This window comes from Solanum lycopersicum, chromosome 11 (genome assembly GCF_036512215.1).
Source record: "Solanum lycopersicum chromosome 11, SLM_r2.1".
NCBI classification, from domain to species: domain Eukaryota; kingdom Viridiplantae; phylum Streptophyta; class Magnoliopsida; order Solanales; family Solanaceae; genus Solanum; species Solanum lycopersicum.
Genome location: NC_090810.1, coordinates 59,362,331 through 59,378,872, shown reverse-complemented (window position 1 = coordinate 59,378,872; position 16,542 = coordinate 59,362,331). Strand labels below are relative to the sequence as shown.

Genomic DNA, 16,542 nt, shown 5'->3' with positions numbered 1-16,542 from the left:
AATTAGTACATCCAAACAGATCTTTGCAACTATACATATTTCAAAAAGGAACACTTTTTTGAAAAAACAAGACCGATCGAGTTAAAGATCTAATTACGAATTCAACAAAATTCAACAACTTTATCCAAGAAAATTATATTCATATCTAAAAGTTTATTTAATATTTATATAAATATTCAGAGAGTTTAGCAAGTTGTCTTTTCTAAAATTTCGCATACAAGAAGTTAAAATGTCATTTAGATATTTCTACAAACATAGATGACATATCCTTAAATGAAACTCATATTAAACAAAGTTTATGGAGGTAAAAGTATAGATAAATTAAGTATTAAAAATAATTAAATTAATCCTAATGTGCTATAGGTAAAGTATGATTTTGACCCTTTTTCTTTTTTCTTTTTTACTTTAATCTTTATCTGTCAATGATAGAAAAAGAAGAGAAAGCAAGAAAAAGCTAAGACAAGTAGGTTAGATTGTTACAAAAAGGTTAAACTCATATAATTAGGCTTAAAAAGTTAGATTAGGTCTAAGTCTAAGATATGAAAATAACAAACCTAAAAGTTGGTTAGGTTCAATATTTATCATGTCAATCTAAAGATATTTACTTGGTGCAACAAAACAAAGTTAATGTATTGAAAAAATGAAATGAGTTGAGATTCACCTTTAATAATCGAGGCAATAGGAAAGTCGGTCACTTAACTGTATCTAATTTCAAATTAGTTAAGATTCGACTATCTAAGTTCTACGTGTTCATCGCGTTCAACATATAAAAGGCTCACCAGAATCAAATTGTATTTCATATTTTTTATTTTTTATCTGGTGACTTGCGCTGGCATAGAAACCTCGGATCACGTACTACAAGGCCCCTTAAAAGGGTGACTGACTCCCTCGACGGAATTTCTCCATATTCAAAGCTCAAACCTGAAACCTTTAATTAAAGGTGGAACAGTTTCACCACTGCACTTCAACCCATGTTGTTGAACTGTCTTTTATGTGAGTTGCCAACTTGTTGTAAAACTCCACTTTTATTGGGGATTTGGAGCAATAATACATTTGCACATCAACTTAAAAAGTAAAGACTCATAAGAATGTTTATCTACCCTAAAAAGTTATTCTAAACTCACATAATTAGGCTTTAAAAGTAAGATTAGGTCTCAAGTGTACACATGAATTATAATATTTATTAGACATGTGGTCAAAGTCTAGATATAGAAATAACAAACCTAAAAATTGTAACACTAATTTAGTACAAAACTTAAGTGCTTCTTATTTACAATGAAAAGTAGGTTAGGTTCAAATTAATCATGTCAAATTTAGAGATATTTACTTTAAACAATGAATAAATTCACTAAATTAATGCCAAACAATAAAGTTAAATAGATTTAGGTTTAAATAAATTAAATTCAATCATGCCACTTCTCCACTAAAAACACATCTCCACTTTAAATGGTTTTGGTTGTAAGAAGATTCAAAAGAAATCTCGATCATTTAACTATATCAAAATTTCGAATAAAATTGACCACAGGAATTACTTTTATCCCCTCGAATCTATATTTGAACAACTTATCAGAATTGAACTATCTTTCGTGATAATCGCCGATTTACTTCAAACACTTATCTTCCCCGGAATTTTGGAAAAAAGCCGCTGCTTCCTCCTTGAAGGCCTAAGGAAGAGCCTATTCATGTGCAGTTGATTCTCGATCGAGCAATTATCTTTTTTTACTTCATAAACTTAAAAAAGTAAGATTTGTAAGAAGGTTCTTTTACCCTAAAGTTACCTAACTCACACTATTAGGCTTAAAAAGTGTATACACATTAATTGTGATATTTTACACAGTGAAACTCTAGATATATAAAAATAATAGGCCTAAAGTTTGTATCATTAATCTATTAATGAACTTTTTAAGAGTACAAATTAATTATAAGGAAAGTAGGTTTGAATTTATCAAGTCAAAAATTCTAAACATATTCACTTTGTAATAAAGCATCAAGTAAACGTGTGAAATTAATCGAGTTTGACTATATTAATTCTTAGTGTCTAATTAATTTGAAAAAGTTGTCTAAATACACAATTTATGTTTTCATATTTTCTAAAATTCCCTATCTATCATTTTGAAAAAATTTACAAAATATTCTACTCTCTTCTATTCTCGAATACATCACTTTACGCAATACATCAAGACGTGAGTCAAGTGATATATCCAAAGCCGAGACAAGACGTATCCAAGATCGAAACACGGTGACAGGACATTTTGAAATATATCCAGATTCCACCAAATTTAAAGAATTTTTGTAAAAAAAAATTTTTTTAAATGTAATTGGTTCTTACCACGGGATTTGTGTTTCAAGGTAAAATATTTCTCTGGAAAAACATTTTCTTCAAACCAATTGCAGATTATTAGGAACATATTTGTGTTCTTTTGGGTCCATCTTCTTTTTCCTTTTTTCCCCTTTTCACATTAAAAACATCTTATGATGTGTCGTCGTCATTCTTCAGAGAACAATTTATTCACACTCGATATTTATAACGCGTTCCCCTCTTTCCCCTTTCCACTCAATGAAAACAACCTTTCCCTACTTTATTTTGAGCCTAATTTTGTTGAATATAACAAAAGATATCCAAAGAGAAAAGAATGAAAGCTAAGTGTAACAGCTATAAAAGCACCTTCAACAAATACATTGTCAACAATCTACACAATTGGGGTAGAGAACATTCATATCAAAGAAAGGTAACATTATAATTCCAACTTCAATAATAAAGAAGCTACAAAAAGTTGTACTTATCCTACCCTATAATAATAAGGTGTCTTAGGTCGTTTGGTAAGGTGTATTAGTAAATGTCTGCATTAACTATACATTTATTTACAATTTACAATTATGGTAGAAAAGTTGTAAAAAATGATTTTAGAGGGGCAATGAGTTATGTAACCATGCTAATTCATGCGTTACTAATACATAGTAATCTATGGTATTAGTAATACACACATTAATACACGATACAGGAGAAGCAAACAAGATATACCAATATTATAAGGATGAAGTAATATTCTCCCTTGTTCTTGGGGGATCTTGTTATTCTATCACAACTAGGATGTCTGGGAATCTGTCATAGTAAAGAGTACAAATATTCGCACTTGATATTTCAGGCGATCATGTTTCGTCTCTGTTTTAGGCAATATATTGACTTCCTTAAACAGACAACGAAACCAGAAACACAAACAATACAAGAATCCGTGATAAAATCCGGATCATGCAACGGAACAAAAATGACTCAAAACTTACTTAACATAACAGAATACTTTTCACTTGAAATTGTTACAGCATCTTAAATTAGATGAGAGGTCATAAACATAATCTGTCATTAATATTAGAGGTATTCTTTTCGAACAGGGAATCAGGGAACTGGAAGTTGGTAATAAAATAAGGAAAAAGTTACAAAACAATATTATGGAAATCTTCCACGAGTAAAAGATTGCCTCAAAACTGCCATCAGTAACAGATATCTAGTAACTGTTTGTCGAAAGCACATCCCTTGTTTTCCACATTGAGAGAACAAATATAAAGGAACATTTCTATTTCCTCACATAAATATGGCTACTCAAGATTATCACTTAAGGAAACAGATAAATTTACCTCTCCAAAAGCATCACCAGTTCACAATGAGGAGAATGTGGAAAAAGATCAACAGCCATGGCTTTGACAGGTTTAAAAGGCTCTGAATTGGGCATAGATTTGGTCCTATGTCGTGCAAGAGTAGCGCTGCTCATCTTCCTCCATAATCTGTTGTTCCTATTATCCCCCTTTTCCGATTCGTCTGGAGAAGGTGTGCAGAGCTCAATAGCGTTTGCAACCAAGCTTTCAGGATTACAGGAAATGTAACTGAAAAGAACAGTTCAACATAAACGAAAGTTAGACTATAAATAACGGTGGAAAAGGTCAAAGTAGCGAACAAGGAAATGGAGAAGGGATAAGTTAATGCATAACGGAGCTTACACAAGCCTCCTTAGACGTGAGTTAGTCCTTAAAAGTTTGATAACCTACAAGCATAGAGACCAAAAATTAGCACAAAGTAGCTCATTTCAAGTCTCAACATTTCAAAAACGTAGGAAGCACATAGTAGCACAAAGAATGTAGGAATCACATTGTAATATCTATCCTGAGGGTCAGATAAAACAGGGATTAGATCAACGATAAGATGAACTCTTCATCCGTGCATATAGCTTAGAGACTGGTGACCAGCATCATAAGGAACCAAATTTTCTGTCATCCACATATGGCACGAATTTCTGTTTATTACACTATATCCTCCCATTTCCAGCGTAATCTTTTACTCGTAACACCAAGATTCTGGCCTCCATGCAGAACTTGATGCATGCAGCAACTAGAAGTTGAGGAAATGTTATACAAAATTCTCCGGTGTTATCTGAACAATAAAAAGTCATAATAACATTACACTAAACTCGTCTAACAAGTGAGTCCTAAATGGAAAGCAGATCTTCTCAATGGCCGCCAGAAGGAAGATTTCCCAAGTTGCATATGCCTTACGATGTAGCTAACAGAGCAATCAGACATTAGAGAGCACCAGCATACAAAGTACTAAACCAGATAACAAACAAGGACGAAAGCAGAGAAATCACTTACAGTGGGATGAAGTCCAGCACGTGGAGGATCTACAATTGCAACAACATTCTTGAAATGTTGCACTGGAGTGGTCAAATTATCTGATGAACACTTCTTAAGTTGGGTTGCTGGTTCTGTAGTGTCATCTGCTGAAGATTCTGACAAGCTTTTACCATTGGTACACTCAAGGCCTGTTTTTTCCTCCGGTTCAGCGGCTCTATCCGTAGAATACATATTCTCAGTAGGTGTAGTATCTTGATCAATGCACATGCTTTTACCATTTTCAGACCCAGTACTTGACTCCCCATCTGTTTTCGATGCGTTAACTATAGAATCAGTCTTCTCTGTAGAAGTAGTATTTTCTTGGTTTTTCTTTTCTTCTATATCTAGAAGTCCATCTACTTTCGCAGGTGAAGCAAGATATTCTTTCAGTACAGATCCCATGACATCCTCTGCCTGCAATCTCATAATGCAAATTTGGAATTAAAATGTGCAGAACAAATTCGGATACAAAAGATACTCTATGCTACAGAAAGAAGGAAAGTACAGATAAACCAGGTCATTGTTTCCACAGAAATCTAAGCCAGAGCTCCCGAACAAAGCTAACTAGTCTTTACCTACAGGTTGTTCCAAAAGTAAGATAGCTTTCCAACCCAAGTTCAAATATACTTCAGAATGTGAAGGCAGATTCATCAGGCTTTTACACTTGGTTCCTCAACTTAAAATACCCGATATATCTTTTTCCTAAACTAGAAAAGTCTTGTACATCTTTAATGAAGTTATACGAAAACTTTAGATTGTTAGAATCTCCTGCTAGATTAGTAACATCATCTCCCAGATAGCTAGGTCAGCAAGAAGCTAAAGGCGGCTCATAAATCATAATATTGTTTTATTGAAACAACAAACCTCTACAATTTCCTCAAAAGCAGTAAAAGTTCTCTGGCCTTGAGCACGACATTACAATGACTACATCGGAACATTATAGTTTCTCCAAACATCAGGTCTAATCAGATTGGCTCAAACAGGGAATGTAGGAGTTACTCACTAAGGACAACATTCTTGAAGCCCCAACATAGAAGCAAGAAGTATAATTTGGAACACAAAATGCACCACCTATAGCCATTTCTGATTAATGCTCTAAGCTGAAAGCAGTACTTAAATTTAGTAACCACATGACTTAGTCAACCTGATTTAAAAAGCTGCATGAATTATTAGTTTACTAAACATAAGGTGTACAGCCCCCCCCCCCACCACCAAAAAAAAAAGAACTAGTACGTCATCTCTAAAAAGATACTTAAAACTTTGCCTGGACCTGCTCAAAATGAACCCATACCATCCTGAGACGAAACAGCCAGATATCTGGGACATAGTGCCACAGGTCAAAAGAACTTTTTCCATTGATACCGCCCCCCCCCCCCCCAAGTTACTCCCCTTTGTTTCTTCTATCAAACATCTCTCTACTAGTACTAGCAGGAGTTGGTTGGGCGTATGTTCAGAGTTTTGCTGGTGCAAGACTGGTGGGAGGATAGGTGGAGGAGTGGTTCATGGAAGAAGAGAAAAAAGGAAAATTTCTATTCATTTGTTCTAGCCTCGGTGGACAGAGTTATTTGGTATTTGTTGTAGTAGGTAGGTCTGGCAAGTATATGTGGAATTAGGCGAGATGCACTCAAGCTGGCCCGGGCACCGTGTTTTTTTTTTAAAAAAAAATAGAAATGCAAAAGAATTATGAACGAAACACTAAATTACACTAATTTTGGAGATCTTCACGCGCTTCAACGGTTGTGTGGAACACCAAAAATGGCCACATAGGCCAAAAAGGGGGTATTAGTACTCTTCAAAGTTCGAACAACTATAGGGACAACAATAACACCAAACCCAGTGAAATCCCACAGGAACTATAGGGGAGTCATGGTAAAACTCATATCAAACTCAGGTTCGCCTTGCTTAACCTTGGGTTAATTTACTTCACATAATTGAGAAGAAAAATTTCTGAACCCTCAGTCCTAGGAGGACCCCCACAAAGTTTGTCTTTTTAAAAACCAAAGACTAGTTTAAGGGGGTCTGTCGTTCTGTATTTTCCCAAAAGTAAATCATCACTGCATAGTTTCATGGCAATGACCGAAAGCAAGTAAAATAAAATGTGAACGAAATCCACTGGTAGTGACTAGATACGTAAACCAAGTACGACAAAGATCAGAGGACAGGCCAACATTACAATAGAGGAGGGAGAAAAAGTGAGAACACCAGTAATGATGGTAGTCCAATCTGACCTTTCCACAAATAAATCTACAGTTCTTTATCCCATTGATTTCAGCATTTCTTTGAGCATCAGAAACAGCAGAAGCATTCATTTCAATGCCAACAACCTGAAGAAATGGATGGTTAGAAGAACTTCTTCTCATCTCAAGACATCCAAACATATTCAAAGTGCATATAGATTTTACTTTTTAATAAGACGCACTACTCTTAAATGAGAATTGAAATACTAAGCCAGTAACAGAAAATGAGGTAGCATTGTCGATATTCTATTATCTTATGAACCCCTAAAAAAATTCTCCCGTGTTTCAAAAGCTTAACCCATTTTCCTTCTTGACTATCCAAATGCTTGACTACTTCCTTAAACTGGAATCTTTTTTCTCCCTGCAACAATTAAACAAATATATCCGTCCAATTTTACTGAGTGCCCAAATAAATACAAACAAATGCAAACTGTTACTAACTTGTATTTCTTGAATTTGGATTGATATATTTGTTTTTAACCAAACTTCCATTTTTTAGTTTTAAACTGTTACTCCTACAAATTGGATTTATATCCAGTTTTCCATTTTGGAACATCCAAAAACTATACTCACTTCATATAAAGAAAAAAATTTCCTTTGATGAAACCTTTACAGTGTTAGAAACAACTCTTTCTCTTATTTCATTTTCCAGAATGAAAAAGTAAATGTATGAGCCTGTATTACACATCTGCATTATCGAGTTTTATCTTAATATATATATATATATATATATATATATAAAAGGTCAAACTACGACATTCAATTGGGGACACATAAATTTGATGCTTAATTTGCCTAACTAAACATAATAATTTACATAGAATGATAGAATTGCTCTTAAACTCCTGGAGTAATCAAAGTAGGACACTTGTTTTTTACCAGTAATAGGCAACTTTATATAGCTACTTCAGCAAAAAGGAGACGATCGGCAGTTATAACAAGTGTGTACCATTACAGATAAAGACACTAAAAAATAGGGTAAAAGTAAATATAGTGAATATGTGGGCCAAAAGTTGACATCATGACACAAAACAATTTCATCAACAACATAACCAGGCTGATCTCACAAGTAAAATTGGGATCTGGGGAGAGTGGATTGTATGCAAACCTTATCCCTACCTTGTGTGACGTAAAACAAATTCAAAACAAAAATTTAAGATTTAATTAGAGTGGTGAACATTACCATACCAACTCGATTTGCCAGAGTAAGACCAATTGTTCCAGTTCCACAGCAAACGTCAAAAAGTAAGGTATCAGGACCCAAGCTGGCCCAGTCCCCTGCAAGAGAGTATAACTTCTCTGCAGCAAGGGTGTTCACCTGTGCCAAATGAAGAACTTAAAAGACAAACAACTTCTGCAAGAGAGGTAGAGACGGGGGGAGATAAGAATAGGATCAGCTTAGGACAGAGAAAATAAGCAATGATCTCACCTGAAAGAAGGCCGTCGGCGAAATACAAAACTTAAGTCCATTAATAAAATCGTGAATTTTTGCTTCAGCAACTGCATTATCTGCATGCAGTTCAGAATAGCTTTCCTCTCTGGAAAATGGAAGTACACGCAGAGGAGCATCTGCTGGTGCTACATTTGATATTCCAGTGTGATCCTGCATCAAAAAGTAACAGCATCAAGGTTGGTTAAAGGCTCCACTGGAAGAACATGTACATAACTCACTAGTATGAAAAAGCTAGCATCTTGAAAAGGTCAAAAACAAGAATATTCTATGAAGCAAGGAAACAGGTATAAATAAAAGATTTAAGACAAGGATAAAGATAGTTTTTATAACTCCCAAGATCCATGGCTTATTTCCACTTTTGAGCAAGCTGTTTTGCTTATATATATTAGTGAGAAACAAGTACCAGATTTTTAGAATTAACCAAAGCTTCACCCCGCTGTCATCATAAATTGAGAAAATTGGAAATAGGAGTGTACAATAATAAAGAGAGAAAATTTGTATGACAACCACCTGAACTACCAGGGCAGTAAGAGGTAATGTTGGTGATGCACTAGAAGCTCCCATAGCAAATGCTTTGGCCAAACCTTGAAGTTCATCATTGACTAATGCATCGTCAAAAGTCAGAGTGGAAACCTAGGCGCAATCAAGGAGTAAGAAAAATGAAAAAAAAAAAGAAAAGAGCAGCAGTGAGCAAATCCTAAGCAAAAAGTAAAATCAACTGCTTCATCACTGAATCAGAGAGTATCACTAATACAAGTGTGGATCATACAGCTAGCTGCTCATTTTGCTGAAAATGGTAGATATTAAAAAGGACAACCCAGTGCGTGAAGCATCTCTGCATTCACAAAGGGTCCAGGGAAGGACCGCATCTCAACGGGTGATGTAGGTAGTCTACCCTGACACAAACATGAATGGTCCATTCCACGGATCAAACCCCTGACCTATAGGTCACATGGAAACAACTTCATCGTTGGTCCATGACTCTCCTCCTGAAAATGGTATATATGTAGGAACAAAACAAGGACTAAGTTAACTAGAAAAAAACCTGAACAATCAGCATAACCTCTGAAATGTTTGCACTCGGATTTTCCACCTCTACATTTTTACCAGGCATGCGACCTTCTCGAACCTGGAAGTAGATATACCGAAAGAAATAGTCAGTTGGCTGAGCATCACAACAACACCCCCAATAAAAGAAAGAAAAATACTTAATCTGTCCAGCCACACTAACAATGCACATTGAATCATCTCTGCATGATAGTAGAGGCTGAACAAACTATTTGGTCATAGAAGCAGTTGGACATACAGTAAGTTGACGCCAGAATCCGGTATTATTCAATCTGTTCCAAATAGGTAGGGTTGACTGTTGTAAGAATTCTTGAAAGATAGCAGCATATTTACAGGCAATTCTAGAAACATTTGGGCAGTCCACGGGTTCCTCAACAGCTGTCACACCCTCCCTGGTACAAGGATAATTTCTGTTAAATGAACTACAAAAAGAAAAAATAAAACTAGATCTTAGAAACTTCAGTTGCCTTTATCCACCTGAAATTTCCAAGCTGAAATCCCACAGTTGGCTTTCCTAGTACAGAGAATCCTGCAGAAAACTCACACTTGTTTCGATATCCAGTGATGAGTGGCGATTCAATTATTCCCTCTAGTTCGCATGGAAGACCGCCTGCTCAAACAAATGGTTGAGCTAAAGGTTATACCATTTTTTCTTTGTCAAATGCTACTGGTATTAAGGAACTCGCATGTAACACATGTCAATGAGTATACAATTTTATAACTTCTAGTTAAGCGGTGTATTTGAGTAATAAACATAGGTAGGAGAAAGTGCCTGATTGTGATGTCTGACTTTGCCTCCAGCCAGCAAAGCTATAAGATATCTTCATTCTTTTGGAATTACTTAGCATATATACTATAAAGAAATAAAATGATAAGCTTAAAATAAAAGTCTATTAATCTCCTCTAATCTAGTTCGAACTTGATGTGCGATTGTTAAGATATTTGAACTTGATGTGTAAAATGATAGTTTGGTTGGGGGGAGATATAGATATAGCTTTCGTGTTATAATATCATATACTCTATTCAAATAAGATACATTGTATATTTACATAAAACAAAAGTAATTTATTGAAATAACATGTTTAATCTTCTGTTATTATAACTTAATCGCATATTTTATGTAGGCATTAAATAGGTTGAAAGAAAGAAACAACAACATACTCAGTGAGTTGAAAGAAAGAAAAATCTAATTTAAGTGAATGGCATCTAACAAATTATTGGAATTCAAATTTTGTAATAGATAGATTTTAATACATAATTCAAAACTTAGATTTTTCATTTTTTCTTTGCATATTGTAAATGTTGTTTATAGCATACATTCACGATTCATATACACTAAAGATGCATTTAATCATAAAATTTGAATGCTGCAACCATCTATTAACAGAGATATGTTGTTTATACCATACATTCACGATTCATATACACTAAAGATGCATTTAATCATAAAATTTGAATGCTGCAACCATCTATTAACAGAGATATGTGAATGGGACTAAGAACCTAAGTTTACAGATGTAAAAATCATAGATATATACATGAATGATGAATTCTTTGAAATCTTCATATAACTTTAAAATCCTAAAGAGCTTTACAAGAGATAAATTTGCCATGTGGAAGAAGTTTGAAATTCTAGGTTTAAAATAACGATTTAAATGTATTTGTTAAACAATCTGGATTACAATTTGTTGAAATTTTGATAGGTGTCACTGAATTAAATAAGTTCCATTTTATAGGAGGATTGAATGGGGTAGATGAGATATATATATATATATAAATATATAATCTAATTCAACACTACCATTCTCTGCTCCTTTTTAATACCTACACAAAATATGCAACCTATAATAGCATAGAAATAAAAAGTATTACTAAAAGTTCTATTTTTTTGCAGATATAAGATGTATCTTACTTGAATAGAATAGCATATGATTAATAACACGATGTCTATACCAATTTATATTTATATCTATACTCATCACCTATCATCATTATACACGCCTCTTACCACTTACAATCAAGTGCAAATAATCTAACTTAAGAGGAGATCAAATAGGCTACTATTCCAACTTTCTCATTCAATTTATTTATGTTTAGTATGTCATGCTAACAATCCCAAAAAGAAAGAAAATAGCCATATAAGTTTGATAATTAGAGGAAAAGTCATAAATCACAATAAGACACTTTATCCTTTAACTTCACTTTATAAGTCAAACACATCATTTAATAATATGTGATCTTCTACCATTATATACTCATTGATATGGGGGGTACACACACAAGGGCGTGCTAAGAAACTAGTATAGTATTAACATAAGCAAAATACCTAGTTCACCTTAAACACAGTGAACAGGACCAAATTATTTGTCTATTAATTACAAAGATATAGTCATAGAGCCACTTGCAGCCGATGCAATTCAAAAATAGCATACCTATTTCCCTAGCTTTGAGAATCCATTCTGGAAGTGGAACACCATTCGGGCAAGCTTTACGTGCATTTCGAGTCTATGCATATAGAAGATGAAAAAAGGGTCAAAAGTCTATTTTTGCTATCCCTGTTTGAAAGTGGCAAGTGACATTATAACAATATGGAATAAGGAGATAAGATATACTAACAAGTGTTTTAAGAGTTCGCGTCAAAGAGCTCTTCTTCTGCTCCAGTTGATCAGCATATGGCATTTTAGCAAGAGGAGTCACCACATCCCGAACACACCTACCCTTCAGAACTGAATCACTGGTCACTGGGTCCTCAGCCTCAGTTTCCTCTGATATTTTAGTCAAATCCAAACCGTCTCCAGCTTCGGTTTGCTTTTCACCTTGTTGATTGGTGCGAAATGAGGACATTGCCGAATTACCTTTTCTCTCAAATGCCCGCGGAATAATATCTCCAACCTTTAAAATCTTGTTGCCAGCAGGCTTTCCATCCAATTCCTGCATAGTTAAAGTTGACAAATAAAGTTTCTGATAATAGAATAACTGCATATCTCTCTAATCAAAATTAAGACAACAAAGGAGTACCTTCACAGCAGTTTTCACTTGTTCTGCATTTTCAAAAGTAGCAAATCCTACAGCCATGCCTTTCTTCTTTTTTGCTGATTTAAAAGTAACACCCTGAGATTTAAGGAGTCAACTCCAACAAACATCTCATTTGCGTCATAAAAAGAATCGATGAAGAACACTATTACAATACATCAAAAGATATGAGTAAGGATTATGTTCTCTGGGAAACAGAATTCTGATTTCCAGGAGAGCAGACTTGTCCAGCCATAGAGCAAAGATCCGTACTTCTACAGATGCTTACAGTGTTACCGCAAATAGTCTACAAAATTAAACCCTTATTTAAACAAACAACGAATTCAAGCATAAAAGGGTGCAGTCTAGTGTTAATAAGGTGGATTGAGAACCATGAGGTCTCGAGTTAAAATCCTAGGGAAGACAAAAACACTAGGTGTTTCTTCCTACTGTCTTAACCTTGGTGAACAAAATTACCTGGTACATATACTGGTGGGAATCAGCTACCCCATGAAATTAGCGGAGTTGCACACAAACTAGCCCAAACACCAAGATTATTTTTTACTTAAAAAAAAAAAAAACAGATAATTGTTTCATCATCAACCTTTAACTGAAAACCAAGGGAAAAGCACCTAAAGATCCCACCACCCTCCAATTTACAACCTTTCCAAGATACTGACTGTTTACACCTCCCTGTGGATCTTTTCACTTAATTTTCAGTACAACCCAAATATACTAGGATTTCACAGGATTTTGTAATAAATTATACAATAAGAATAAAAGGCCATGGAATGTTTAAAATGTTTCCTATACTCTTCTAGATCGGAAAGAAAAATGGAACCATTGGAAGTTCATTCGACCAGAGTATTCCCAGCGGATAAAGGTTTGCACTTTGCAGAAAATTAAAAATGATCCTTTCATCAGAAAGAGACCAAATTGTTGACGTTACACTTTTGGCATAGTGCTTTCAGACTATTTATAGTTTCCAACAACTAATCTTCTGGTTGATGAATTCCCATAATCTTATTCACCACAAAATAAATGCATTGGCATCCATTAGTGTCTAATTGACAAAAACAGACAAGAGTTAACAAAGTTCACATATGTGAAATTCGCTTCCAAATCGTAATTAGTGAGAACTAAAACTTCAACCCAATTTTTTTACTGTAGCTTAATAACAACAGTTATTGGTTTTCCACTACTCAAAACTGGGAATTGCCAGTATCTGAAAGAGAAAACACAAAATACACCATAACAAAACAACAACATACCCCATGTTAATCCAGAAGTGGAGTCCGGAGAGGGTGATGTGTACACAGCCTAACCACTATCTACCTTGTGAAGGTAGAGCGGTAACTCTTATAGACACTCAGCTCAAGTAAGGCATATCAAAAATCAAGTATGTAAAACAAATACTGTAGTGAAGAAGTCATACTAACTACAATGTAGAAGAGAACAGAAGCAACAAAAAAAAATATGATTTTTGAAGCAAAGGAAACAACACCCAATACTGAAGTCGTATGCTAGTATGGAAGTGATTATAACAATACTCATAAGAAAACTAATCAAAGCTCAACTATCTAATAACCTTCTATCTTAGTCCTCGACTTCCATATCCTTATAATAAGAAGATCAGAAAATAAACACCAAATGAATTGGACGTACATGTTTAATATCTAAAAAAAATTCATCTTTGAGCAAACAACTTACATGTTCTTTGAGGAAACACCTTAAATTATCTGAACTCCACTTCATGGGAAGGTTCACCAAGCATTTTGACAACCCAGAAACCGAAGAACATTCGTCATCGTCTAACGCCTCAGTCATCATAACGTCATTGCACTTCTCTTCTTTATCCTCTGCCTTCTCCCCGTCGTCGTCAGCAGCCGTCTTAGCCATCTTCTTCGCCCGGTCAGAAGTCGGGTCCCATGTATTATCGGGTCGGACCCTGAGCTCTGATTCACCATGAGCGTAACGGCAGGATTCACCATGGCTACATGAACCATCATTTCTTCGAAAGTAAGAACAAAGTGTCGTCTTCCATAATGGATTTTGTTGCTTTTGCTCTGTTTCTGTTACTGTTTCTGATCCTTCTCGCTTTCGCTTCTCCGTCGGTTCCGCAAGAGCTTCCGTCAACTTAACCAGCTCCGATGATTCATCTCCGTTCAATTCCGGTTTCACGATTGCCGACGAATGGAGCTGCTCCGATGAATCCTCGCCATTCAATTCAGTTTTCAGAGTTTCCGGCAACTGAAGGTGCTCCGATGAGTCATCTCCATTCAATTCCGATTTCACGATTACCGGCGAATGGAGCTTCTCCGATGACTCCTCGCCGTTCAATTCAGGGTTTACAGTTTCCGTCGACATTGGGAAAGAAGGGTTTTTCGAATTTTTCTGCTGCTGTTTTGACGGCGGTGACAATTAACTCCCCACTACTGTTCAGTTATTTTTCTTTTTTTCATCTTATATTTGCTATAATAATAAAATAATTATATAATAAACCTAATGAACTTATTTTTAAAAATATAAATACGAAATTTAACTTATTAATATTTTAATTTTGTTATTGTAAAAGTAAATGTTTAAATTTTTACTAACATGAAGAAATAAACACTTGAATACTATAGAAATTTTGGGTTTATTTGTTCAAATTTTAATAATTAGAGTATCATCTACTTAATAAAGATCATAATTATCAATTGAAATAAAATTAAAAATTATAGTATTTATGTATATTATTAAATTGTAATTTTGACAAGGCTAAATCTGATGCACATTTTAATAAAAAAAATAGAAATGCCAGAGAGATTACAAAAGGGGGAGAGAGGTGAACCAGAATATCAGATATACAATTGATTTGTATACACGATCATAATTGTATCATAAATATAATTGATTTGTATCAAAAGCTAGCTACTAGAAGGAAGAAATAGACGAGTTAGATTGAGAGGACAGGGCGTATATATCTTATCGAAAATTGTTTAATAAATACAATTGATTTATATTAATAAAAAAAATTTCATCACAAACTATTTGTTTTTAATTCCTCGGTGCAAATCAATTATATGAGGTATATTAACGAAAACAATTTATATCCAAATATATTTAAATCAACTAATTGTATCGATAAATTCAATTGTATCATTATTGCAATTCATAACAAATTCGACAAATCACTCTCTTGTCTTTTTTTCTTTTCCTACTTTTTTTCATTATTATAATTTTGATTAAATCCGTTCGTAGTATTTTAAAGTTGGTATTAAATTTTATTTAGACACTCAATTGGGTGATATTCATTTTAGACACTTTATGTAGGATCTCATTATATCAATTTAACACTTTTTTTAAATAAGCAAACATCTGAAGCAGAGTGTAATAAACTGGTTAAATAAAAGTATTATTCTAAAAAAAATTAATTCAACCCCCTCCCGAAGGTAATTGTCTTTTCTACTACATCCAATAATTTTTTAATTTTTTTAATCAACTTCTTTAAATTGTTTCGAATCTTTTTTTTTTTCTTTTTAGTATTGCTTGTGGGGTAAAAAGAGGGTGGCGGAAGAAAATAAATATGAAATGTGAATGTTGGTATCCATTCTCCGGTAAAAGGTAGAAGGAGGTGACAGTAGATTTAGAAAAGTAATACAATAAAGAAAAATAAGAAAAATGACTCGAAAACGGATTTGAATAAAAAGTTTGACGTTCATTGGAGGACTTTAATATTCAAAAAAGAAAATGGTGGGAGGTGATAGCTTGAAAAATAGAAAAGAAAAAGAGAAAAATAAAACAAAAAAATTAAATAAAGTCTTTCGCGCTCTATTATTGAATATATCACATTCACGTTGATATATCTACAAAATGACATAACAACATCTTATATGAAATTCAGTGCAAACTTTAGAAGGTGTTATCGATTAGATTTGAATTTGATATATATAAGCTAAATAATTTTTCTATTTTTATAATAATTTTTCTATATATATATAGTGAAATTTCATTGTTTATGTTATTATAGAAAAAATTGTTTTCATTTGTTATGTTGTTTGTACGGTTCTTATTTATTCGTTTGTATATTTATTTTTCATAATGCAACCATTCAAGAACAATTGTATT

The 16,542-nt window shown here is 33.9% G+C and overlaps 1 protein-coding gene across 2 annotated transcripts; it reads right to left on the bottom strand.

Moving 5' to 3' along the window:
- Positions 1-3,267: 3,267 nt before the first annotated feature.
- Positions 3,268-14,958, bottom strand: LOC101256158 (zinc finger CCCH domain-containing protein 24). Of its 2 annotated transcripts, XR_011212545.1 has the most exons (15): positions 14,143-14,958; positions 12,439-12,531; positions 12,037-12,351; positions 11,853-11,925; positions 9,898-10,030; positions 9,659-9,812; positions 9,398-9,481; positions 8,863-8,985; positions 8,329-8,502; positions 8,083-8,217; positions 6,891-6,986; positions 4,642-5,076; positions 4,142-4,423; positions 3,994-4,037; positions 3,268-3,879 (listed from the first exon to the last, which is right to left on the bottom strand). XR_011212545.1 is itself a non-coding variant. In XM_004251078.5 (14 exons), exons 1-14 carry the CDS (start codon positions 14,797-14,799, stop codon positions 3,630-3,632), a joined length of 2,766 nt encoding a protein of 921 aa, XP_004251126.1. In that variant the 5' UTR covers positions 14,800-14,958; the 3' UTR covers positions 3,268-3,629. The 2 variants fall into 2 exon arrangements, 1 of the variants encoding a protein (XP_004251126.1); XM_004251078.5 differs by lacking the exon at positions 4,142-4,423.
- Between the last annotated feature and the right edge of the window lie 1,584 nt (positions 14,959-16,542).